General features: G+C 35.7%; 1 protein-coding gene and 1 long non-coding RNA gene across 7 annotated transcripts in view; both read right to left on the bottom strand.

The window, feature by feature from the left end:
- Positions 1-25,579, bottom strand: part of LOC309608954 — a 1,139,914-nt gene that overhangs the window by 1,026,768 nt on the left and 87,567 nt on the right. The gene's annotated exons all lie outside the window — the stretch shown is intronic.
- Positions 1-25,579, bottom strand: part of PARPBP (PARP1 binding protein) — a gene marked incomplete at its 3' end in the record, with an annotated part of 112,005 nt that overhangs the window by 53,883 nt on the left and 32,543 nt on the right. For 4 of the 6 annotated variants that reach the window (XM_082349639.1, XM_082349640.1, XM_082349641.1 and 1 more), the window contains 3 exons: positions 15,416-15,586; positions 13,972-14,126; positions 583-766 (listed from right to left, as the gene is read on the bottom strand). The exons of 1 other annotated variant lie outside the window; for it this stretch is intronic. In XM_082349639.1, coding sequence (XP_082205765.1) covers positions 583-766; positions 13,972-14,126; positions 15,416-15,586 — 510 coding nt within the window. Of the gene's footprint in view, positions 1-582; positions 767-13,971; positions 14,127-15,415; positions 15,587-25,579 lie in introns of those variants that run through there. One more of the 6 variants, XM_082349643.1, reaches the window with a different exon arrangement.

The following is a 25,579-nucleotide window of genomic DNA, read 5'->3' as shown; positions in this document are numbered from 1 at the left end:
GAAAAACAAGAAAGAGGTAAATTTTCTGGAATATATAATTAAACAATTACTAAGTATAGGAAAAATTCCTAATGTCTGCAGTAAACCGGCAATGGAGGTAGTAAATAAGAGATCATGGAAATAGAAAAATTCTATAAAAGAAAAATAAACTGCTGAATAGAAACTATTTCTGCTGTTGTTCTATGGAGTGCCTAGTACTGGGGTCATAACCAGAGACACCAGACTCTTATTTTATACCTGATTAAATGGGAAAATAATTGTTTTATAAAAATAATTATTGAAAAATGTGACAAAACACCTTAATATGCATCAAGAACTATAAATTTCTAGTGCTACAAGGGATACTGAAGATTATCCAATGTGCTTCTTTAACAAACAGAGACAATTTGGCTCATAGAGGTTATGATTTACCCAAGTCGAACATAATCCTGCATAATCTATTGAGAAACTTACATTTTCAACATCTTATAACAGAGGAAACACATTCTTCTGACTTAAGTAGCAATTGTAAACCACTTCTACAGCAAGTAGAAGATATAATGTTTTGTACAGAAGGATAATGAAAAATAAAAACCTCATTACCCGTGCAGGACTGATGTCAGTGGTACTAAGAGCTAAATCTCCTTGTTGAGAATTGATAATACTTTTAATCCTCAAATCCAAATCTTGAGCAACTTCCTCTACTGCTTTATAAAAAGGATCCCTGCTGTTCTGGCCTTTAATCAGCTGCATCTTTATCACTGAGAGTATCCGACCCCCTGCAATACTGAAAATAGAAATAAGATCACTTTTATAATAGTATTAGAGATGTCAATATGCTTATAAGCTTGAAAATATAATTCTCAGAGTTAATCAACACTTTTCAAAGAATATGGCTTTAATCTTAGAAATCAAACAGTAACACATTTAAGAAAAGGATGAGAACCATTAGAAACAAAATTTAAAACTTTTTCTAAAAGCAAGTTATTTCAGTAAGGTAAGTTACTTCTTCCTTGATTTGAAAGCTAGGGGAAATAATTTAGTTATATATGATATATGATAAAAGATTCAGATGCAGTTATATACATGCAATATACTTCAAATGCATACCTTTAGGTAAAACTAAGATAACACAAACTACCTTTCATTGAATACCTAAAATCCTACATAACTTAATCTTTTTTTTTAAACATCTTTATTGGAGTATAATTGCTTTACAATGGTGTGTTAGTTTCTGCTTTATAACAAAGTGAATCAGCTCCACATATACATATATCCCCATATCTCCTCCCTCTTGCGTCTCCCACCCTCCCTATCCCACCTTTCTAGGTGGTCACAAAGCACCGAGCTGATCTCCCTGTGCTATGTGGCTGCTTCCCACTAGCTATCGATTTTACATTTGGTAATGTATATATGTCCATGCCACTCTCTCACTTCATCCCAGCTTACCCTTCCCCCTCCCCATGTCCTCAAGTCCATTCTCTAATAGGTCTGCGTCTTTATTCCCATCCTGCCCCTAGGTTCTTCATAACCTTTTTTTTTTTTTTTAGATTCCATATATATGTGTTAGCATATGGTATTTGTTTTTCTCTTTCTGACTTACTTCACTCTGTATGACAGACTCTAGGTCCATCCACCTCACTACAAATAGTTCAATTTCGTTTCTTTTTATGGCTGAGTAATATTCCATTGTACATATGTGCCACATCTTCTTTATCCATTCATCTGTCAATGGACACTTAGGTTGTTTCCATTTCCTGATTATTGTAAACAGAGCTGCAATGAACATTGTGGTACATGACTCTTTTTGAATTACGGTTTTCTCAGGGTATATGCCCAGTTCTATTTTTAGTTTTTTAAGGAACCTCCATACTGTTCTCCATAGTGGCTGTACCAATTTACATTCCCACCAACAGTGCAAGAGGGTTCCCTTTTCTCCACACCCTCTCCAGCATTTATTGTTTGTAGATTTTTTGATGATGGCCATTCTGACCGGTGTGAGGTGATACCTCACTGTAGTTCTGATTTGCATTTCTCTAATGAGTAGTGATGTTGAGCATCCTTTCGTGTGTTTGTTGGCAATCTGTATATCTTCTTTGGAGAAATGTCTATTTAGGTCTTCTGCCCATTTTTGGATTGGGTTGTTTGTTTTTTTGATATTGAGGTGCATGAGCTGCTTGTAAATTTTGGAGATTAATCCTCTGTCAGTTGCTTCATTTGCAAATATTTTCTCCCATTCTGAGGGTTGTCTTTTCATCTTGTTTATGGTTTCCTTTGCTCTGCAAAAGCTTTTAAGTTCCATTAGGTCCCATCTGTTTATTTTTGTTTTTATTTCCATTTCTCTAGGAGGTGGGTCAAGAAGGATCTTGTTGTGATTTATGTCATAGAGTGTTCTGCCTATGTTTTCCTCTAAGAGGTTTATAGTGTCTGGCCTTACATTTAGGTCTTTAATCCATTTTGAGTTTATTTTTGTGTATGGTGTTAGGGAGTGTTCTACTTTCATTCTTTTACATGTAGCTGTCCAGTTTTCCCAGCACCACTTATTGAAGAGACTGTCTTAGCAATGAATTTGGTAAAGTAGCAGGATACAAAATTAATGCACAGAAATCTCTAGCATTCCTGTACACTAATGATAAGGTTACATAACTTAATCTTTAAACCAATTCAATAAGCATTGTTACCCATAAATTACAGATGAAAAAAATTGAGTCTCAAAAAGGTTTAACAGCTTGTCCAAGAATACACAGTGTTTGTTCTGGGCTAGGAAGAAGGTGATAAGGAAGGAGACTGACCTGAAATATATGATAATGCACTCTAACATGAGAAGGGTTATTATATGGAAGAGGAAATTAAACTAGTTAATACTAATCTAAAGGAAACCAGAGACTGGACCAATTATGGCCAACAGACAAGTATTTTTTTTTTTTTAAATTTTTATTTATTTATTTATTTATTTATGGCTGTGTTGGGTCTTCGTTTCTGTGCGAGGGCTTCCTCTAGTTGTGGCAAGCGGGGGCCACTCTTCATCGCGGTGCGCGGGCCTCTCATTATCGCGGCCTCTCTTGTTGCGGAGCACAGGCTCCAGACGCGCAGGCTCAGTAATTGTGGTTCACGGGCCTAGTTGCTCCGCAGCATGTGGGATCTTCCCAGACCAGGGCTCGAACCCGTGTCCCCTGCATTGGCAGGCAGATTCTCAACCACTGCACCACCAGGGAAGCCCAACAAGTGTTTTTAAAAACATGAAATCAACTGTTTCTTTATACTGAGCTGAACCTCAATGAATTTGGGTTGCAGTTCCTGCTCTAGAAGGCTGACCTAAAACCAATGTGAGAAGGAGGAAGGATTTTGGTCCATTACAAAGAAGACATTAAAGGTGTCCAACAATAAAAGAAGGCTGTTGTTTGAAGTTAAGAGATCTCCATCCCTAGAGGTATCCCTGGAAAGGCTCACAGTGTCTAATGAGAAAGTGGTGTGGTCTGGCCATGGAGTCAGATAACCTAAGCACACATCACAACTCCCTCACTTTCTACCTTGAATATGCTATTTAACCACTCTGTGACTTTTATAGTAGCCTAAAGGAAATTATGAATAGTTCTCATCCTCACTGCCTTATTGCCAGGCTTTATGTTTTAGGAAAGAAGCCAGGTTCCCTAACGACACTGGAAACATGATTGTTCATATATAAATAGCTTGTCCAAATAGAGAAGGAAAGTTAGAAGAAAACTGCAGAGAGTGCATTACATCAGTATCTTCCAAATTTGCCTGATCATCAGAATCATACTCAGCATTTGTTTAAAATATCAGCTCCAGTGAGTACACCTCCACCTGGAGGGCAGGCCAGCTCTAAAAGGGAGAAAGAGGCTGAGGGAACCATACCCAGTTCTTTTAATCTTACCAGTTATGAGTCGGGAGGAACGAATGAAGGGTAGGGAGAGAAATGTAGTGTTTTGTGGAAGAAGTTCGTCCACATGGACACATGAAGCCAGAGAAAAAGGAGGTCCCTTCACTAATAAACGGGTCTAAAACATAGGAGGTGTAATGCAAATACTAACAATGTAACTGGTTAATATCTGAAAGGGAGATTAGTAGATTAGTCTCTGCTGCTGATACAAAGAACTCACTCAATGATTTGCTAATTTCAGTGCATTGTTGTCCTTCTTAGGGGTATAGGGGCTCACCTATATGTCGTCTGCTGAGCTTGATGTGGATTATGGCCAAACAGCCCTATGTTAGAGTCTGGCCAGAGCACATATAATAAAAAGGGCCTGATTCGTGAAAAATAAAAAATAAGTAAAAAATAGAAAATAAAATAAAATAAAATAAAATATCAGCTCCAGAGCACATCCTACTGAATCACAATCTCCAGACAAGGATAAATAGCTGCATTTCTTTTGAAGATATCACAGGTGATTCTTATGACTAGACAAGCTTGGGAAACATTTCATGAAAAAATTAGCTCCTTGAGAAAGGAAACATATTTTACTAATCATCATACTAACTTGGCACACAGAAGAAATAATTGATATCTCTACTGAATAAATGACTGCTATCACACATAACAGTGTGAAGTTTTTACTTGTAAGATAAAAGATATGTATTTTACCCTTTTTCATATTATTATTATTATTTGCAGTAGAAAAGCACTTAAGAGTTTCAACTTACACTATGGCAGACTAGTTACTCTAGGGGAACATTCCACTAAGCTTGGTAAGAATCGGGGGAAATCTCCAAGTACCACCCAATTTCTTCCCTAAAAAATTAACAAAAGCTGGAATGGAAAGTTGGAAGCTGTGAGTGGTAAGCAGGATGAATGGGGGTTTTCATGAGGACAAAAATCTCTAGTAGCAACATGATCAGGATGCAAACCCTGAGTGGGAGAGAGATTTCCACACTGAGTCTGAACCTTCCAAGGGGGAAGGTAGCTAGTATGGCTTTTATTAGATTTATTCTATGTATTTTACATTTTTGAAGTTTTTAAAAAAAAACATTTTCTGTTTGGTTATGATGTAGAAATACAATTGCTTTTTTTAATTGATCTGTGCCCAGCAACACTGTGAAACTCTACCATTAATTTTAATAATTTGCCTTTAGATTCTTGGAGTTTACTACATATACAATCATATTATCACTAAATAGAGTTTTATTTCTTCCTTCTCAGTTGTTATATCTCCTATTTCTTTTTCTTGCCTTACTACACTGAATTGGACATCCAATATTATGCTGAAAAGAAATGAGAACAGGAACTCTTGTCTTGTTCTAAATCTTAAATAATGTGCTAAAACATTTTACCAAGTAGGTTTTCATAGAAACCCTATATCAAGTTAAAGCCCTCATTCTTAGTTCATTTTATGCTGAAAGGGTAGTAGCCCTACAGGTTGGGTATGTCCCAACAGACACCTCACCTTGGGCAGTCCCTGGGCTTTGTCCCCTCAGACTTTAGTGACTATAAGAACAGACCCTCCAGATCACCAAATTCAGCAAGTTCTTTCAAAATAAAAGCTGGTTTCCCTTCTTGACTTCCCTCTCTGACTTTCTTCCTTCTCCCAGTTTTTGGCCTATTTTCATTGCATTCACCTACTCATCAATGCATTTAAGTACTTTATAAATATGTTGTCCAGCAGTATTAATTATTTTCAATGGAAGGGTCAATCAGGGGACCTAGCCTGCTATACATCTGTAATCAGAAGTCTGAACAGACTCTTAAGAATTATTTTATGTAAACAGGCACTCTCTTTTCCAACTGGCTTTTTCTTAATTTTCAATTAAAAACACAGAAAATAATTGGATGAAATGTAGCCAAAATGAAAACATAGTTAACACTATGTGCTTTTCTGGGAAGTAATCTCTAATGGAAGAGTTTTGGAAAAGATTCAGAAGGATAATCAAATATGAAAGAGTGCCACAGTATCAGTTATAAGAACAAAAAAGAAAAAAAAAGCTTTCAGTGCTATTGAAGGTAAAAGTCACCTTTGCCCTCTTTTCCCATTCCTTCTACAAGAACAAATATTCTAAATTTTAAAGATGATATAATCCCCTGAATGAACTGTATTTAGGAAAAATTCATAAGATTTGTATTTCAGTTGCTTGCCAAGCTCAGCATTTTGACCCTTAGCAAAATACCGCAAACACCAGTGCTATGACTAGTCTATTGCTATACGTTCACTACAAGAGCCAACATCAGCTCTTCAAATACCTGCTCAGCAACATAGCATAATTCAAATTCTTGCCTCTAGAGCCTAGAAACTCCTGAAGTTTTAACCCAAATGATGCCAGGACATTTGTCATAGGCACTGGGGGTACAAAATGAATAAAAGATTTCTTTTTAAGAGGTCACGATTGATCAGTTGATACAATGAGATACCAAAGGTACAGAGGGGATTTAAGTGGGGAGGTAAGAGAAGAAGAAGGTCTTCAGGAAAGCATCCCAGAAGATATGACTACCCTGGATAAACATTAATAGAAGAATTTAGGTGAGAAAGAGGTTAACTGCAGTTCCTGACTGCTAAATGGATCACATTAAAGCTCTGGGGCAGGGCTTCCCTGGTGGCACAGTGGTTGAGAGTCTGCCTGCTAATGCAGGGGACACGGGTTCGAGCCCTGGTCTGGGAGGATCCCACATGTGGCGGAGCAATTGGGCCCGTGAGCCACAACTGCTGAGCCTGCGCGTCTGGAGCCTGTGCCCCGCAACGGGAGGGGCCGCGACAGTGAGAGGCCCGCGCACTGCGATGAAGAGTGGCCCCCGCACCACGATGAAGAGTGGCCCCCACTTGCTGCAACTAGAGAAAGCCCTCGCACGAAACGAAGACCCGACACAGCTAAAAATAAATAAATAAATAAAGCAGCTCTTAATTTAAAAAAAAAAAAAAAAAAAGCTCTGGGGCAGAAACAGAAAAATGAAGCTAGTGAGGGAAAACACAATTAAATCCCCAAGACTGAATCAAAACATAGTGACTGAAAGAGAACAATAAGCAATAATACAAATAATGGGTAATATTTTAATGAATTACTATCTTTACTATATAGAATGACTTGTCTTTTCCCTACCATCTTTAAGAATTTGATAACTATTTGTTAAATAAATTATATCTTTAAAAATTAAATGTGATTAAAGGTACTACATGAAATGTATCAAAAATGATTCTGAAATATTTTTAAATGAGAAATGTAACATTAGGATTCTGGACTGGATAATTTCAGCTAGGCTTAACATTCTATGAATGCATAATATATAGTCCAATAAATATAATGCAGGTGTGTACTAAAAAGTTGTTATGTAATAAAATTGAAATACAGAATTTTAAACATTTGAACAACAGGGTACTAACTGATTTATGTAACCTGAAACTCCTAATTTAAGATGTTTTTCAGGTGAAAGTACAGCATGTATTTTATGGTGGCACCTACTGGCAAAGTGTAGAAATGCAGCCATACTATAGCTAAGATGGTCTGATGAAAAGCTGGCAGCAGAGAGGTAAGTGTGATTTGGATTCCTCCCCTGACCATTCCTTGGACTCAAAGATTATTGTGATTCCCTACCACCACCACCACCCTATTATAAGACAAGTAGTACAAACTTACACTCAGCTACAAGGGTTAAATACATTTTTATCTCTGAGTTTTAAGGTTGAGGGACAGAGGCCAGGGTGAGATACAATCAGGAGGTAGAGAGTATAGAATTTGTACACCATACTGAGGTTTCTGGATTTTTATCCTGTACCTAATATGGAATCACTGAAGGATTTTAATTATGGCAGTAACATCTGCTGCTTTGAAAAGACCACTGGCAGCAGTGAGGACAACAGGATGGGGCAACTCAAGACTGGAGGCAGAATGAACAACTGGGAGATAAGTAAAAAAAGTCCAGGCAAGAAAGGATGAAAGTCTGAAAACAGACTTTCCATAAAAAATGGAAATAAGATAGTAGCTATAGGAATAGAGATAAAAGAAAGAATATGAAAAATGTTAAGTAAGAAGAATTGATGGATCTTAGTGAATAAAGGGACAGAGAAAGGGAAAATGGACTTGAGGACATGGGGAGGGGGAAGGGTAAGCTGGGACGAAGTGAGAGAATGGCATGGACATATATACACTACCAAATGTAAAATCGATAGCTAGTGGGAAGCAGCCGCATAGCACAGGGAGATCAGTTCAGTGCTTTGCGATGACCTAGAGGGGTGGGATACGGAGGATGGGAGGGAGGTTCAAGAGGGAGGGGATATGGGGATATAGGTATGCATATGGCTGATTCATTTTGTTGTACAACAGAAACTAACACAGTATTGTGAAGAAATTATACTCCAATAAAGATGTACTAAAATAATAATAATAATAAAAAAATATGTTCCAAATTTCTGCTTGGGCAGCTGGAGGCAGAAAGGCTTCATCAACCTGGGTACTTTGGGGGGAGGTACCCGTCAAGCAGGTACGCAGGGAAAGATGAAGATTTAGTTTGGGAGATGCTAAGTTTGAGTTTCATTTGACGTAACAACCTATAGGTACATAAATATATATTTTGGAAACTCAGGAAAGAGTTTGGATTTCACTGAAATATGGATTTAGAATTTGCATATATGCAGTCAGAGAGGTAAGTAGAAAATAAGAAAACAAAATATCAGAAGTTATGGGAAAAAGAGTTCTAAAAGAAAAAATGATCAAACTTCAGGACTCAAAAGAGACCAGAGGCTATGTCAACTAGAAGATCATAAATGATCTTTTGCAGAACAGCTTCAGTAGAGTGGAAAAGTGAGTAAGTGTGAGTCAGTTAAACACAGACAAGTAAATAAGTATTGAGTGCCTACTCTGTGCCAGAAACTGTGCTAGGGCTAGGGAATACTAGTGAAGAAAATCAATAAAGCCCTCATAGAGTTTACAGCCTCATGAGACATATTCAAGATATTTTAAATCATTAGAAATTGGGAAGTGGAATAAAAGACAGTATTTTTTCAAGAATTTGAGCTATAAAAGGAAGGAACTGACAAAAGCAGAAGATGATTTGTTGTTTTTTCTTATAATCTTTATAGACTGTGGCTAAAGGACTAGTAGAAGTTGAAATTATGAGACAAAATGAATAACCAATGAAACATTGTCCCAATAGGTTACCCATACTATAGGAAATATCCTGCCTTCTCCCCCTCTGGACTTCATTTCACCACCATTCTCCATGTCTGGTTAACTCCTTCAAGTTCATCCTTCAAGATTAAGCTCAACTGTTAACAAACATCCAGGTAAACACTCCTGACACTCTTATCCCTGACTCCCACAAACTAGGTCAATTGTCCTTTCCCCTGTACATCTTTCCATTATTACATAAATAGAATACATGTTGTAAGTTTTTGATAACTTTACTATTTATAATCATGAAATGCATATATACTTAACATATGCAAAAATCACCTTACAGAAGAAAATAGAGACTGCTCAGATGGACTATTTAAACACCCACTTCTTCAGTATCGTCCCTAGAACACAGAGTAATTGCTCATTATGACCAAACAGGATATTCAAAATAGATGGCTGCTAAATTGAAGAACTGAAGTGTACCCTAGGTGCCTCTAAAATGTACTTCTATCCTTTTGTACAAAAGTGTATGTATGGATGTACTTTTACCCTGTTAACTTACCCCAATTAGAAATTCCTCCAAAAAGGAATGTAATTATAACAAATTACATTGGATTGAATATATGTACTTATATCTGCTCCCTCCTAAAGTGCCACTAAAGTGACAAAAAGGAAAATGTTTTAAATCCATAAAGAAAAACAGAATGGGAGAGGAGACAATAGTCGAGAGCAGAGGCATATCATGAAAGTACAGAAAGACGAAGAGCAGATGGAAAGGTGATAACTGACTACCCAGAACACAGAAAGCTACAACATAAGTTAACTGCTAAGAGAGACACCAATAAGAAGTAATCTCAGAAATTGAAGGCAATACTGAAGGCTATGGTGAAGGTGTCATTGCAAATAAGAAAGCTGGTTGACAGTCTATGTGAGGAACACTTAGACCCCTGAATCTCCTCTCTTATTCTGAGCAATCAGGCTAGTGCACTTCTGTCACCTCAGCATGGAAAGCAGGATTACTCTGAAGAAACTAAGCCAGAGAGGCTCCAGACCTATAGGTACCAATGACTGAAAACAGAGGGACTGAGCAAAAGTCTACATATTGAACTGGGCAGCTCAGCATCAACCTCAAATCCCAGGATACTGCTAGCCAGACTTACTGCTTTCAGAAAGAGATTAAAGGATGCCACTGTGGAAATTTGGGGGTAAGTTCCAAAGAAAAGACCTGCAGTTATTCACATTTGGAGAATCCCCAATAGAAGAGCCAAGTGGCTACTATGCTATAATGAAGTCCACTGTATAGAGCTGCTAATCAGCTTTATAGGGTCTCATTCCTAAATATGAAACAACAGTCCAGAATCACCCTACATTTTAGGAACACCTTTAACATGAAAGAGGGCAAAAGAAACAAAAAGAAAAACATTCAACTAGATACAACAAAGACTATCCAGGTAGCAGATAAAAAATGTTCATATAAATTAAATAACCTTGGAGAAATAAATGAAGCATAAGATCACATACAATCAAATGTGAGAATAATGATATTTATCTCCCATTTACTTTAGAAAGCTACTTGAGCAAAATAAGGGGTTTAACCAATTAAAAATAAAGTCATGGAATCCTGGAAACAAGGTAGAGACAAAGAAAATTCACAAGGTGATGAAGCTTCATGGCTGACACTCTGAAACAGGCCTAGCAAGCAAAAGTATACAGACTGAATGAAGAAGATAGATGACTCTCCAGAAGGAATGTCTTCAATGGCAAAAATCAGAACTGATAGATGACCTAATAAAAAAGAAGAAATTGTATAGTTTCATTGGCAAACTTGATAAAGAATTGATAATAAATATATAAGAAGCAAAGCAAGAGAAAAAAGTAGATAATCATTGACTCTAGAAAAAACCAAAAATGTATACAAGAAAGGAAGTATAATAACAGTATATAATATAGCTTAGCTGTAGGCAATAATTACAGTTATAATAATGTAAACTCTAAAATATGATTTAACCTGATACTGTGGTATAACTATATTAGAAGGAGAGAAGAAGAGAAGTGTGTGTATGTGTCTGTGTGTGTGGTAGGAGGGGGAGAGGAAAAGAGGAGTATTGGGAGGTTGGTGAGTGGGTGGCAAATCCTCATCTTCCATGGTAGGACGTTAATAAATAATGTCTAAAATTGAAACTCAAAATTAGCTGCATAGACCAACAAGGGCTTAATATTCAAGATACAGACAGCTCATATAACTCAGTATCAAAAAACAAATCAACCAATCAAAAATTGGGCAGAAGACTTGAATAGACATTTTTCCAAACAAGACATACAGATGGCTAACAGGCACATGAAAAGATGCTCAACATCGCTAATTATTAGAGAAATGCAAATCAAAACCACAATAAGGTATCCCCTCACACCTGTCAGAATGGCTATCATCAAAAAGTCTACAAATAACAAGTGTTGGAGAGGATGTGGAGATAAGGGAATCTCAAACACTGTTGCTGGGAATGTAAACTGGTGCAGCCACCATGGAAGACAGTATGGAGGTTCCTTAAAAAACTAAAAATAGAACTACCATATGATCCGACAATTCTACTCCTGGGTATATATCTGGAAAAAATGAAAACACTAATTCGGAAAGATATATGCACCCCAATATTCAGAGAAGCACTATTTACAATAGCCAAGACATGGAAGCAACCCTAGTGCTTAATCCAACAGCTAAGAATGAAATATTGCCATTTGCAACAATGTGGATAGACACAGAGAATATTATGCTTAGTGAAGTAAGTCAGACAGAGAAAGACAAATACTAAATGATATCACTCATATGTGCAAGCTAAAAAAATAAAGACAAATAAACATATACACAAAACAGAAACAGACTCACAGACACAGAAAACTAGTTTATGGTTACCAAAGGGGAGAGGGGGGAGGGATAAATTAGGAGTACAGGATTAATAGATACAAACTACTATACATAAAATAGATAAGCAATAAGGATTTACTGTATAGCACAGGGAATTATACCCAATATCTTATAATAACCTATAATGTAATATAAACTGCAGAAATACTGAATCACTATGCTGTATACCTGAAACTAACATGATATTGTAAATCAACTATAGTTCAATAAAAATTTTTAAAATAGCTGCATAAAAATTTCATTTAAATGAGGTAAATACAGAAATAAACACATAAAAATATTGAAAGTCAATTCCTCTGAGGATTTTATTACTATAAGTCTATAGTACCATTTGACTTCAACAAAATATATCTATTTTGCTTTGCTAAAAATATAGTATTCTTTAAAATTAATTATCTGCTATCTCAGAAGAAATGGCTGGCCAATATATTATTTAGAAGTTCAGATGTCACTGATGTTGACTATAAGTCATATTCAAACCCTCTTCCAAATTCACTTCGTTGTAATAGATATCCATATAAGAAGACAGAAGGAAACAATTCAGAATAAAATCCTGAAAAAAATTCTTCTTGGAATCTTAAAATGGAAAGACGTTTCATAGAATAAGATATAGCGATTAAGAGAATGGGTTCCTGGGTCAGAAGTGAATTCAGATCCCAACTCTGCTACTTACTAACAATGTGACTAAGGTAAGTTACACCAGTGCTTCAGTTTCTTCCTCTCTAAACTGAGTATTTATCTAGCAACTACAATGTAAGGTTTTTTTAATGATCAAATGATAATCCCCATAAAGAGTTCAGTGTAATGTCTGACACATAGTAAGTGTTCAATAAATACCAGCTATTTTTATTAGTACTATGCTATGGCATACCCACCAAACTGACAATGATCTCCCATGATTGCCAGCATATACAACCCACTTCTGCCCCCCACAAATTAATCTAAAATTAACTCACCATAAAATATACCAGTATTATAAATGAGAGTCTATCTGATTAAAAACACCTCTTAATTCCAATATCATTTAAAAACAAATTCCAGATGAATCAAAAATTTATGCATATGAAAAAAAAAACCTAGCAGAAAATAGAATATAAAATTCATCATGGGCTTCCCTGGTGGCGCAGTGGTTGAGAATCTGCCTGCCAATGCAGGGGACACGGGTTCGAGCCCTGGTCTGGGAAGATCCCACATGCCACGGAGCAACTGGGCCCGTGAACCACAATTACTGAGCCTGCGCGTCTGGAGCCTGTGCTCCGCAGCAAGAGAGGCCGCGATGGTGAGAGGCCCGCGCACCGCGATGAAGAGTGGTCCCCACTTGCCACAACTAGAGAAAGCCCTCGCACAGAAACGAAGACTCAACACAGTCATAAATAAATAGAAGAACGTGAATTTCTTAAAAAAAAAAAAAAATACTTTAAAATTCATCATATTTTTTATCAATTTCCTGACTCATTCTTGGTATGAGTTTCCTTTATTGCTAAATAAAAAGTTTAAAGAAATTATCTATTCTCTCATTCCCAATCCTCAAAAATCTATTTCTTCCAGAAAAAAAGTGAATGGTAAGCCCTCTTCTCTAGTCAAATTTAATTTGAACATGCCATTTGACTTTGGCAAAAATTTTAGAATCACAGATAAGCAGAAATTTAGGGGGAAAGGTCATGTGATTATAATTTATTAATCTAGATATTTATTAATTGAAGTATAGTTGATTAACAATGTGTTAGTTTCTGGAGTACAGTAAAGCGATTCTTTTCCATTATAGTTTATCACAGGATATTGAATATAGTTCCCTGTGCTATATAGTAGGACATTGTTGTTTACCTACTTTATATATAGTAGTTTGTACCTGCTAATCCCAAACTCCTAATTTATCCCTCCCTCATCTAGATATTTTGTTTCTTCTTCCTAGTTTAGTCTGATGCTTGGTCATTTCAATAGCTCTTAATTTTTAATCTACCTCTGATTCTGTGAAGTTTTAAAGACAGACTAATAACACACATTTGTCATACCTTGGATTTGGTATTTCTCCAAGAATTTCATCTAATTTGTCAATGAAATTAATAAAATTAGACAATCCTTTTATATGTGTCCTTAGAGGATCAGATGGTGATGGTGCATATCCTTTCCCTCCAAGCTCTATTGTTCTAATAAATGATGTAGCCACCTATGAATTAAAACAAATAATTTGGTTATGTTTAATAATTTAGTAAGTTAAAACTACACCTTATTTTATGAAGCTAGGCACATTTACATATTTCTAGGTACACAGGTAAAGAGAAGCACTTTTTATAACTCATGCCACATTTTCATTCAGAAGCAAATAATCAAAGAAACAACTGTCACGTAGAATTCATGCCAGCAAGGGTGATGGCAACACAGGTGGAGACTGAGACTGAGGAGCCAAGGCAGGGACAATTAAGGGCGTAAGAATATGTTCATAAGAGTATATCATTGTTGGGAATTCCCTGGCAGTCCAGTGGTCAGGACTCTGCGCTTCCACTGCAGGGGGCTCCGGTTCGATCCCTGGACTACGATCCCGCAAGCCGCACAGCATGGCCAAAAAAAAAAGAGTATATCACTGTCTATAAAGAATTAGACAGTGATATTCTATAAAAAATAAATATATTCTTAAATAGACTGACTACTGGCCACTGGAATTGTTATATGGAACAAAGGAATTTTTCTGTGTCAATTGTGTTGATTTATTCAAAGTTGAACAATTAATTCAACTCTTCCAAGCCTTAGCTTCTTTATTTGTAAAATAAAGATTTAGACTAGATTCACTAAGCCCCATCTAGCTTTCACATTTTAGGATCATTTGATCATGTGTAGTTCAAAAGGTCTTGCCTTTACAATGATAAAAATACATATATAATATGATGGCTATACATTAGGCCATCTCCATCAAAGACAAAATGTTCTAAAGCTGTATTTTCCAAAGCATATCCTAAGAAAGGAAAAATCTATGAAATTTAAATAATCTGGGGAAATTTCCATGGTTAAATAACTTAGGAAACGACAGGTTAAATAACAAGGTTAACTTAAGCAGATTTCTTTATGGTAGGACTTCTTGGAAGAAGTATACATGCATTACACATATCCAGTAAGAGTATACACGATTTCCAACTTTTTGCCCTTGGAAACATTTATTCAAAGAGCATTGAACAGGAACTTTTGCCTCTGGAAATAATTTATTCAAGGAGAATCTAACAGGGCTAGCACTCCGCAGAACACATGTAGGGAAACAGAGCTTTAGAGAAATTCTCCCTTATGAACTTTGAAGGATATAGTAAAAAACAAAACTACCATGGATTTTCAAATACATGACATAGAACACATATTCACAATTTAAAAGTTGCTCTATCATAGTTACAAGAATTCTATATTAAGGTACATGGATCCACTGTTCAGAGAGTCTTTAAAATAAATATTGAAAATGTAACATGTCCATACCAGAAAGATAGACATCTGTTTCTCTCGAGCAGCATGTTTCAGATCAGTGAAGGCTTCTCTTCCAAGTCCTCTATCAGGAATATTGAGAATATGAGCCAGAGCCAAGTCATTCTTTGAATTCACTAGCAGGTTTAAATATGAGTAGATAATTTTCTTTGCTAGTAACTGTACCTGTGCAATAAAATATTTTCTTTATTGAAGATTTCTAAATTCATAAATAATCTTTTTATTTATTTATTTTTTATTGAAGTATATGTGATTTACAATGCTGTGCCAATCTCTGCTGTGCAGCAAAGTGACTCAGTTATACACACATAGACATTCTTTCATATTCTTTTCCATTATGGTTTATCACAGGATATTGAATATAGTTCCCCGTGCTATACAGTAGGACCTTGTTGTTTATCCATTCTAAATGTAATAGTTTGCATCTACCAACCCCAAACTCCCAGTCCATCCCTCTCCTTCCCCACCTCACCCTTGGCAACCACAAGTCTGTTCTCTATATCTATGAGTCAGTTTTTGTTTGGTAGATAAACTTATTTGTGCCATATTTTAGATTTCACATATAAGTGATATCATATGGTATTTGTCTTTCTCTTTCTGACTTACTTCACTTAGTGTGATAATCTCTAGTTGTACCCATGTTGCTGCAAATGGCATTATTTCGTTATTTTTTACGGTTGAGTAGTATTCCATTGTATACATGTACCACATCTTTATCCATTCACCTGTCGATGGACATTTAGGTTGTTTCCATGTTTTGGCTATTGTGAACAGTGCTGCTATGAATATAGGGGTGCATGTATCTTTCGGAACTATAGTTTTGTCCAGGTATACTCCCAGGAGTGGGATTGCTGGATCATATGGTAACTCTATTTTCAGCTTTCTGAGGAACCTCCATACTGTTTTCCATAGGGGCTGTACCAACTTACATTCCCACCAACAGTGTTGTAGGGTTCCCTTTTCTCCACACCCTCTCCAGCATTTGTTATTTGTAGACATTTTAATGATGCCCATTCTGACCAGTGTGAGGTGGTACCTCATTGGAGTTGTTTTTTTTTTTTTAATGTCTTTATTAGAGTATAATTGCTTTACAATGGTGTGTTAGTTTCTGCTTTATAACAAAGTGAATCAGTTATACATATATCCCCATATCTCTTCCCTCTTGCGTCTCCCTCCCTCCCACCCTCCTTATCCCACCCCTCTAGGTGGTCACAAAGCACAGAGCTGATCTCCCTGTGCTATGCGGCTGCTTCCCACTAGCTATTGATTTTACATTTGGTAGTATATATAAGTCCATGCCACTCACTCTCTCACTTCGAACCAGCTTACCTTTCTCCCTCCCCGTGTCCTCAAGTCCATTCTCTAGTAGGTCTGCATCTTTATTCCTGTCCTGCCCCTAGGTTCTTCATAACCTTTTTTTTTTTTTTTACATTCCATATATATGTGTTAGCATACGGTATTTGTTTTTCTCTTTCTGACTTATTTCACTCTGTATGACAGACTCTAGGTCCATCCACCTCACTACAAATAGTTCAATTTCGTTTCTTTTTATGGCTGAGTAATATTCCATTGTATATATGTGCCACATCTTCTTTATCCATTCATCTGTCGATGGACACTTAGGTTGCTTCCATGTCCTGACTATTGTAAATAGAGCTGCAGTGAACATTGTGGTACATGACTCTTTTTGAATTATGGTTTTCTCAGGGTATATGCCCAGTAGTGGGATTGCTGGGTTGTATGGTAGTTCTATTTTTAGTTTTTTAAGGAACCTCCATACTGTTCTCCATAGTGGCTGTATCAATTTACATTTCCACCAACAGTGCAAGAGTGTTCCCTTTCCTCCACACCCTCGCCAGCATTTATTGTTTGTAGATATTTTGATGATGGCCATTCTGACTGGTATGAGGTGATACCTCATTGTAGTTTTGATTTGCGTTTCTCTAATAATTAGTGATGCTGGGCATCTTTTCAAGTGCCTACTGGCCATCTGTAGGTCTTCTTTGGAGAAATGTCTAGTAAGGTCTTCTGCCCATTTTTTGATTGGGTTGTTTATTTTTTTGTTGTTGAGTTGTATGAGCTGTTTATATATTTTGGAGATTAAGCCCTTGCCTGTCGTATCATTTGCAAATATTTTCTCCCATTCCAATAATCTTTTTTTAATATGCAGTAAAAATACTTATGATCATTCAATGACAATATCTCACTCAGCTCTTTGGGAAAAGAGAATTGCCATATAAACCAAAAGCTTGGGTTGAACAATGAACATATCCTGGCTCGTGAAACCAACTTGCCACCAGTGAGAATCTATAAGTAAATAACAACTATCATAACTGTTGGAAAATGTCTCTTAGAAAATGATATAAAACATACAGCTGCATTTCTGATGAGACCTTATCTCATTTCCCTACATACATTTGCCATTAAATAATCACCAACAATGAAGCTCCCTGAAGCGTAGGGCATGGGCCAACTGGCACCATTTGGTCCTATACCCATGTCTCTTTACAGGGCAAGATATAAGGGCTGAAGTTAAATTGTTAAATTTCTGAAGAATTACTAGATACTGACTTTCACAATACCAAATAACCAACTAAGTATTAAAATAAAGAGATTCAACCAAATGTTAGCAAATAATAGCAGGTAGTTGATGTTGACATTAACTGGCCTAAAACAGAGCTATAGACTGTTCAAACACAAGATAAATAACATTTGTGAGAACTTGATAGGGGCAACAGTTCTTTCATATATACGGCACTTGTCCTTCACAGTCAAGTGATAAACTAGGGTATTCAATGATCTTTTTCTTAAAATTAGCTAACTATAGCTTTTCAAGGCCTTGCAACTTCTAGTACTACAGAAGTGATACTGTGAACTCCCACAGGTAACAACTACAAAATATTAGGTAAAATTTTTAAAACATAACTATGTAAAGACACTGGAAAGCATCCAAAAAGCAGACACAAGCTGGAGGAGAATTTAATGTTAGAAGAACTGCAACAAGAAGGGTAAGAATTGCAAGTTTGTGGTTATTCAAGGCCCTACAACTTCCAGTAATGGGGGAGATGCAACTGATCATGTGAACCCCTTAAATAACAAACATTAAATTTTTTTTTTTAAATGACTAATTGGTTTTTATTGTTCAATCAGAGGAACATTTTGTTGAAATTTGCCCGATTGCCCTTTTTGTCTCTTTGACACACTGAATGGGATTAGCTGGTGTTCAGGGCATTAGATCTGGAAAGAATTCCAAAAGCCCACACAGCAGACCCCAAGGTGGTGGGGGAATTATGGTTAAAGAAAAGTATCAATATATGGACTCTGATGACTAGGAGATGGCAGCAATGTTCTTCCAAATGAACAAACAAGGTGGATGCTTCAGAGTTGGGCCTCCTATCAAACCAGTTTGAGAAATCACACTACAATAATTTATACTTTACACTTGACAAATATTAAATAAAAAATTTTAAATAGTATTTAAAGACACTGGAAAGTGTCCAAAAAATAGAGGGTGGAGGAACATTTAGTTTTAAAAGAACTGCAATAAGAAGGGTATGAATTAAGTTTGTGGTTTACTGGCCCAAGTTTCATGACTATAGAAGTGACTAAAGGTGCCAGAGATTAGAATTCAGAGCTGGGAAAACAGCTAGAAATTTAAAGGAGGAAATCCTGGAAACAATTGAGAGCATAAATAGCCAAAACCCCTAGCTGACAGCAAAACTATGCAAGCATGGGGAAGATTCCAGGGGGTCCATCAAAAACACAGACAGAAAACAGAAAGAAATATATTAGAAAGATTGAGCTATAAAGAACCAGAGCTATGCGTCTGAAGGTTTGCTAAACTGAGTGCACTCTACAACTGTGTATAGCTTAAGTGGCAGAAAACTGAAGCTGAACAGGCTTGAAATGTTAAGTATACAAAGCCAAAACCTGTCAGAATAACTGGAAAATTCATGAAAATCCCTAGGAAAAAGGAATCCACAGAAATAAGCTCCATATCTACCCCAAATGCTTGGCTGACTGCCAAATTTGGCAGGCAGAGGGAAGGCTTACAAAAGCCAAGCTAAAAAAACCAGCAAAGGGAAACTATAAGAACAGATATCCAATGCATACCACCAAGGAAACAAACTATGAAGTTGGAATCTAGGCAAGTTACCTGCCTACTAGAAAAAAAAACCAATGTTCCTCAGGAGAACATGAGAAAAGACTGGAGTTGCTATAAAATATTATCTGAAATGTCTGGGTTTCATCCAAAAATTACTAGACGGTCAAAGAAAAAGGACTGTGACCCCTTCTTAGGATAAAAAGCAGTCAATAGAAAATGTCACCAAGTGGACCTACATGTTAGATTTAGCAGACAGAACATCAAAGCATCTGCTATAAATATAGTGGAAAAACTAAACTAGAGATAAAAAGTACAATAACTGAAACAAAATTTGCTTGGTGTGCTCAACAGCAACTTGAAGAAAGTGAAAGAAACTATCAGTGCACTATATCAGTGATATAGATATATCAATAGAAATTACCAAATCTGAAAAACAAAAGAGAAAAAAAAAAAAAAGAAGAAGGAACCAAAGAGATCTGTGGGTCAATTTAAACAAGTCCAACGTACATGTAATTGAAATCCCTGCAGAGGAGTGAAAAAAACAGAAAAAATATTTGCCGCAATTATGGCAAAAAGCATCCCAAATTTGGTGGAAAACATCAATTTATAGATCCAAGAAGTTACTCAAGTAGGAAAACACAAAGAAAATCACTCCTTTACACTTATAATCAAACTCTGACATCCAAAGATAAAAAATCTTAAGAGCAGCCAGAGCAAAATGACACATTACATACAGAGGAACAATAGTAAGGTTAATAGAACATCAAAAATTAAGTATGTAAGCGAGAAGACATTGAAACAACATATTATATGTGCTGAAAAATGATCTTAAAAATTACTTTACAATTACAATAGTCAAGATAGCACAGTATTGATTTCTTTCCCATGGCAGAAACTTGGAACCCAGGTGACATTCAGTCTTAATTTTCTTATTTCCTTTGAGGCACTAAGGGGTGCTTCCCTCTTATTTTCTAATATTGGGTTGGCCAGAAAGTTCGTTCATGTTGTTCTGTACCATCTTACGGACAAACTCGAACGAACTTTTTGGCCAGCCCAATAGATACATTAAACAACAGAAAAACATGTTTTTATGAACAAAGACTTCTCACAGGAGTATCCATTTTCTTGAAAACAGCACACAAATCTTGCTGTAAATTGCCAATGTTACAATTTAATTCTACGTTTCTTCTGTGAAAGAAGGAAAAAAATATTGCTTATATAATGAGTGTCAGGAAGTTTTCAGGCCCATAAAGAGAAACTTAACCTGTCTTCTTATAAACAGTAATATATAGCATTCTAATATAAAAATATTACAATTTAGTCGTTCCCCTAATGAGGGTCATTTAGATTCCTCCAAATTTTATTATAAGCATTGCTGCATGTATATTCTGATACTGATCTCCCTGCATATATGTTGAGTGTTTTTATAGTACTGCTGGGATTATAGAGAATGTACTTTTTTATTATTTTAATACATACTGCCAAGTGTCCTTCACTTGTACCTATTTATACCCCCACCAACAGTGTAGGAGAATTCCCATTTTCCTATATCCTGGCCAATATTTAATGTTATAAAACTTTAAAAGTTTTACCTATTTCCTCTGATTACCTGGAAGACTAGGAATCTTTTTAAAAATGTGTTGGCCATCTTTATTTCTTTTCCTGTTAACTGACTGCTCTTTCTTTTGCATGGCTTTCTATTGTGTAATTTGTTTGCTTTTTTCTTATTAATAGTAGTTCTTTTTATATTCTAGATTTTAACCCTCATATATTATGCCCTGGCAAAGATCTTCTCTCAGTCTGTTTCTTATATTTTACCACTGTTAATAGAATAGGTCAAGAAATTTTACATTTTGTAATTATCAAATTCATTAATCTTTTCCCTAATTTTTTTTGCTTTCTGGGTCTTAAGAATCCTTCTCAACCTTAAGAATATAAACGTTTCCTTTGAATAAGTTAATATAAATTGTAAAAAAAAAACAAAAAAAAGCACAGTATTTACAAAGGGACACTCAGATCAATGAAACAGAATAGAGTCCAGAAAGAGAACTAACACAGATATTGCCATTTGATTTTTGATACAGGTGCAACAGAAGCAATAAGGAAAGAACAGTCTTTACAATAATTGGTGTGGGAGCAACTGGTCATCCGTATGCAAAACAAATGAACCTCACCTAAACCTCACACCTTTTATAAAAATTAACTCAAAGTAGATCACAGACCTAATGTACAGTATAAAATTATAAAACTTTCAGAAGAAAACATAGGAGAATATCTTCATGACTTGGAATTAGGAAGACTTATTAGATATGACAGCAAAAGTACAAAACATAATAGAAAAAATAAATGATAAATTGGATTTCATCAAAATTAAATTCCTTGCATGAAATTCTCTCCTTATTCTCACCCTCTCAACTACTTTCACCATGCTCTGGAATCCTGTTTGTTTTTAATTCTTAGATGTTGCTCCCAGAATGTTCACTTGAAATCCTCTCCTTGCCTATTACCTTGAGAACAGACTCACAAATGCTAAACTCAACTTATGCTCAAAACTTATGAAATTCATAAATCATTCACTGACTGATAACTTAGCTAAAAAAAAAAAAGATTTCTTCATATTCTGTCTAATCATATTTAAATTAAGAAGCACAAAAGAGAGTTAAAACGTAGAAATAAAACTTACAAATCAATAGGAAGTCTTTCAGACAGTTATTAAGGAAGTTTCAAGTCCATATACATCTTAAAAGCACTTTTAAAGATAACATGCTTTGGGATTATTTAACTTTCATGTAAAAAACAATTCTTAAAACATAGAAGGCAGTCAGGGTCAATTTAAAAAACCTCAATGGACAGGAAAAGGTTACCTTAAACATGGACTCAAAATATACTCTAAGCAAACTTCATTAAAACAAAAAGTTTGATATGAACTCTATGAAACTATTTTTCTTAAATATTAAAGATACTAAATGTTACACTTGAAGAGAGGCTCTCTGATTTTCCAGTATAAAGAAGCAATTCACATATTCTCTTTCTTATCACCCTGTTATAACTCTGCATATCAACCACAATTATAATTCTCTGCATAAATATTAATACTTTCTGATACTTTGTCTATTTTATTAATCTTTCTACTATTTTATGAGTCCCCTGAGAGCAAATGATGTATCCTTAGGTCCTAAAAGAATGACTGGCATTAGAGCAGGTAATCAATCCATTCTTATTAATAGGTTCTCAATCAGCTTTTGTTCAATGATAAATGAAAGAAAAATTAATACATGTATTTGCCCCCTTTAGATATTTCAAAATTGAAACTATTGATCAAAACTTATCGGGAAGTTGGGATCAAATAACTGCTCATATATTTTTATTACATTGCCTTAAAAAAAAAAGTACTAAGATACAACTAAATTAAAATCATCTTTAAGATCTGTCTTAAAATGATCAAGGGATCAATCCAAGAAGAAGATATAACAATTGTAAATATTTATGCACCCAACATACACGCACTTCAATACATAAGGCAAATGCTAACAGCCATAAAAGGGGAAATCAACAGTAACACAATAATACTAGGGGACTATAACACCCCACATTCACCAATGGACAGATCATTCAAAATGAAAATGAATAAGAAAACAAAACCTTTAATAATACATTAAACAAGAAGGACTTAACTGATATATATAGGACATTCCATCCAAAAACAACAGAATACACTTTCTTCTCAAGTGCTCATGGAACATTCTCAGGATAGAATATATCTTGGGTCACAAATCAAGCCTTGGTAAATTTAAGAAAATTGAAATCGTATCAAGTATCTTTTCTGACCAGAACACTATGAGACTAGATATCAATTAGAAGAAAAAACCGTAAAAACATACAAACACACGGAGGCTAAACAATACACTACTAAATAACGAAGAGATCACTGAAGAACTCAAAGAGGAAATCAAAAAATACCTAGAAACAAATGCCAATGAAAACACAATGACCTAAAACCTATGGGATGCAGCAAAAGCAGTGCTAAGAGGAAAGTTTATAGCAATACACCCTACCTCAAGAAACAAGAAAAAATCTCAAATAAACAACCTAAACTTACACCTAAAGCAATTAGAGAAAGAAGAACAAAACAAACCCAAAGTTAGCAGAAGGAAAAAATCAAAAAGATCAGATCAGAAACACATGAAAAAGAGAAGAAACCCACAGCAAACATCCTTCTCAATGGTGAAAAACTGAAAGCATTTCCTCTAAGATCAGGAACAAGGCAAGGTTGCCCCCTCTCACTACGATTATTCAACATAGTTTTGGAACTCCTAGCCACGGCAATCAGAGAAGAAAAAGAAATAAAAGGAATACAAATTGGAAAAGAAGAAGTAAAACTGTCACTGTTTGCAGATGACATGATACTATACATAGAGAATCCTAAAGATGCCACCAGAAAACTACTAGAGCTAATCAATGAATTTGGTAAAGTTGCAGGATACAAAATTAATGCACAGAAATCTCTTGTATTCTTATACACTAATGATGAAAAATCTGAAAGTCAAATTAAGGAAACACTCCCATTTACCATTGCAACAGAAAGAATAAAATACCTAGGAATAAACTTACCTAGGGAGACAAAAGACCTGTATGCAGAAAACTATAAGACACTGATGAAAGAAATTAAAGATGATACCAACAGATGGAGAGATATACCGTGTTCTTGGATTGGAAGAATCAATATTGTGAAAATGACTATACTACCCAAAGCAATCTGCAGATTCAGTGCAATCTCTATGAAATTACCAATGGCATTTTTTATGGAACTAGAACAAAAAATCTTAAAATTTGTATGGAGACACAAAAGACCCCAAATAGCCAAAGCAGTCTTGAGGGAAAAAAACAGAGCTGGAGGAATCAGACTCCCTGACTTCAGACTATACTATAAAGCTACAGTAATCAAGACAATATGGTACTGGCACAAACAGAAACATAGATCAATGGAACAAGAAAGAAAGCCCAGAGATAAACCCACGCACCCACGGTCAACTAATCTATGACAAAGGAGGCCAGGATATACAATGGAGAAAAGACAGTCTCTTCAATAAGTGGTGCTGGGAAAACTGGACAGCTACATGTAAAAGAATGAAATTAGAACACTCCCTAACACTATACACAAAAATAAATTCAAAATGGATTCGAGACCCAAATGTAAGACCAGACACTATAAAACTCTTAGAGGAAAACATAGGAAGAACACTCTTTGACATAAATCACAGCAAGATCTTTTTTCATCCACCTCCTAGAGTAATGGAAATAAACACAAAAATAAACAAATGGGACCTAATGAAACTTAAAAGCTTTTGCACAGCAAAGGAAACCATAAACAAAACAAAAAGACAACCCTCAGAATGGGAGAAAACATTTGCAAACATATCAACGGACAAAGGATTAATCTCCAAAATGTATAAACAGCTCATGCAGCTCAATATTAAAGAAACAAACAACCCAATCCAAAAATGGGCAGAAGACCTAAATAGACATTTCTCCAAAGAAGACATACAGATGGCCAAGAAGCACATGAAAAGCTGCTCAACATCACTAATTATTAGAGAAATGCAAATCAAAACTACAATGAGGTATCACCTCACACCAGTTAGAATGGGCATCATCAGAAAATCTACAAGCAACAAATGCTGGAGAGGGTGTGGAGAAAAGGGAACCCTCCTGCACCTTTGGGGGGGCATGTAAATTGATACAGCCACTATGGAGAACAGTATGTAGGTTCCTTAAAAAACTAAAAATAGAATTACCATATCACCCAGCAATCCCACTACTGGGCATATACCCAGAGAAAACCATAATTCAAAAAGAGTCATGCACCCCAATGTTCATTGCAGCACTATTTACAATAGCCAGGTCATGGAAGCAACCTAAATGCCTATCAACAGACGAATGGATAAAGAAGTTGTGGTACATATATACAATGGAATATTACTCAGCCATAAAAAGGAACGAAATTGAGTCATTTGTTGACACGTGGATGGATCTAGAGACTGTCATACAGATTG

This window comes from Balaenoptera borealis (assembly GCF_965194805.1).
Source record: "Balaenoptera borealis genome assembly, chromosome: 13".
Taxonomy (NCBI): Eukaryota; Metazoa; Chordata; class Mammalia; order Artiodactyla; family Balaenopteridae; genus Balaenoptera; species Balaenoptera borealis.
The sequence above is the reverse complement of the archived record's forward strand: the minus strand, read 5'-3'. Positions and strand labels throughout refer to the sequence as shown.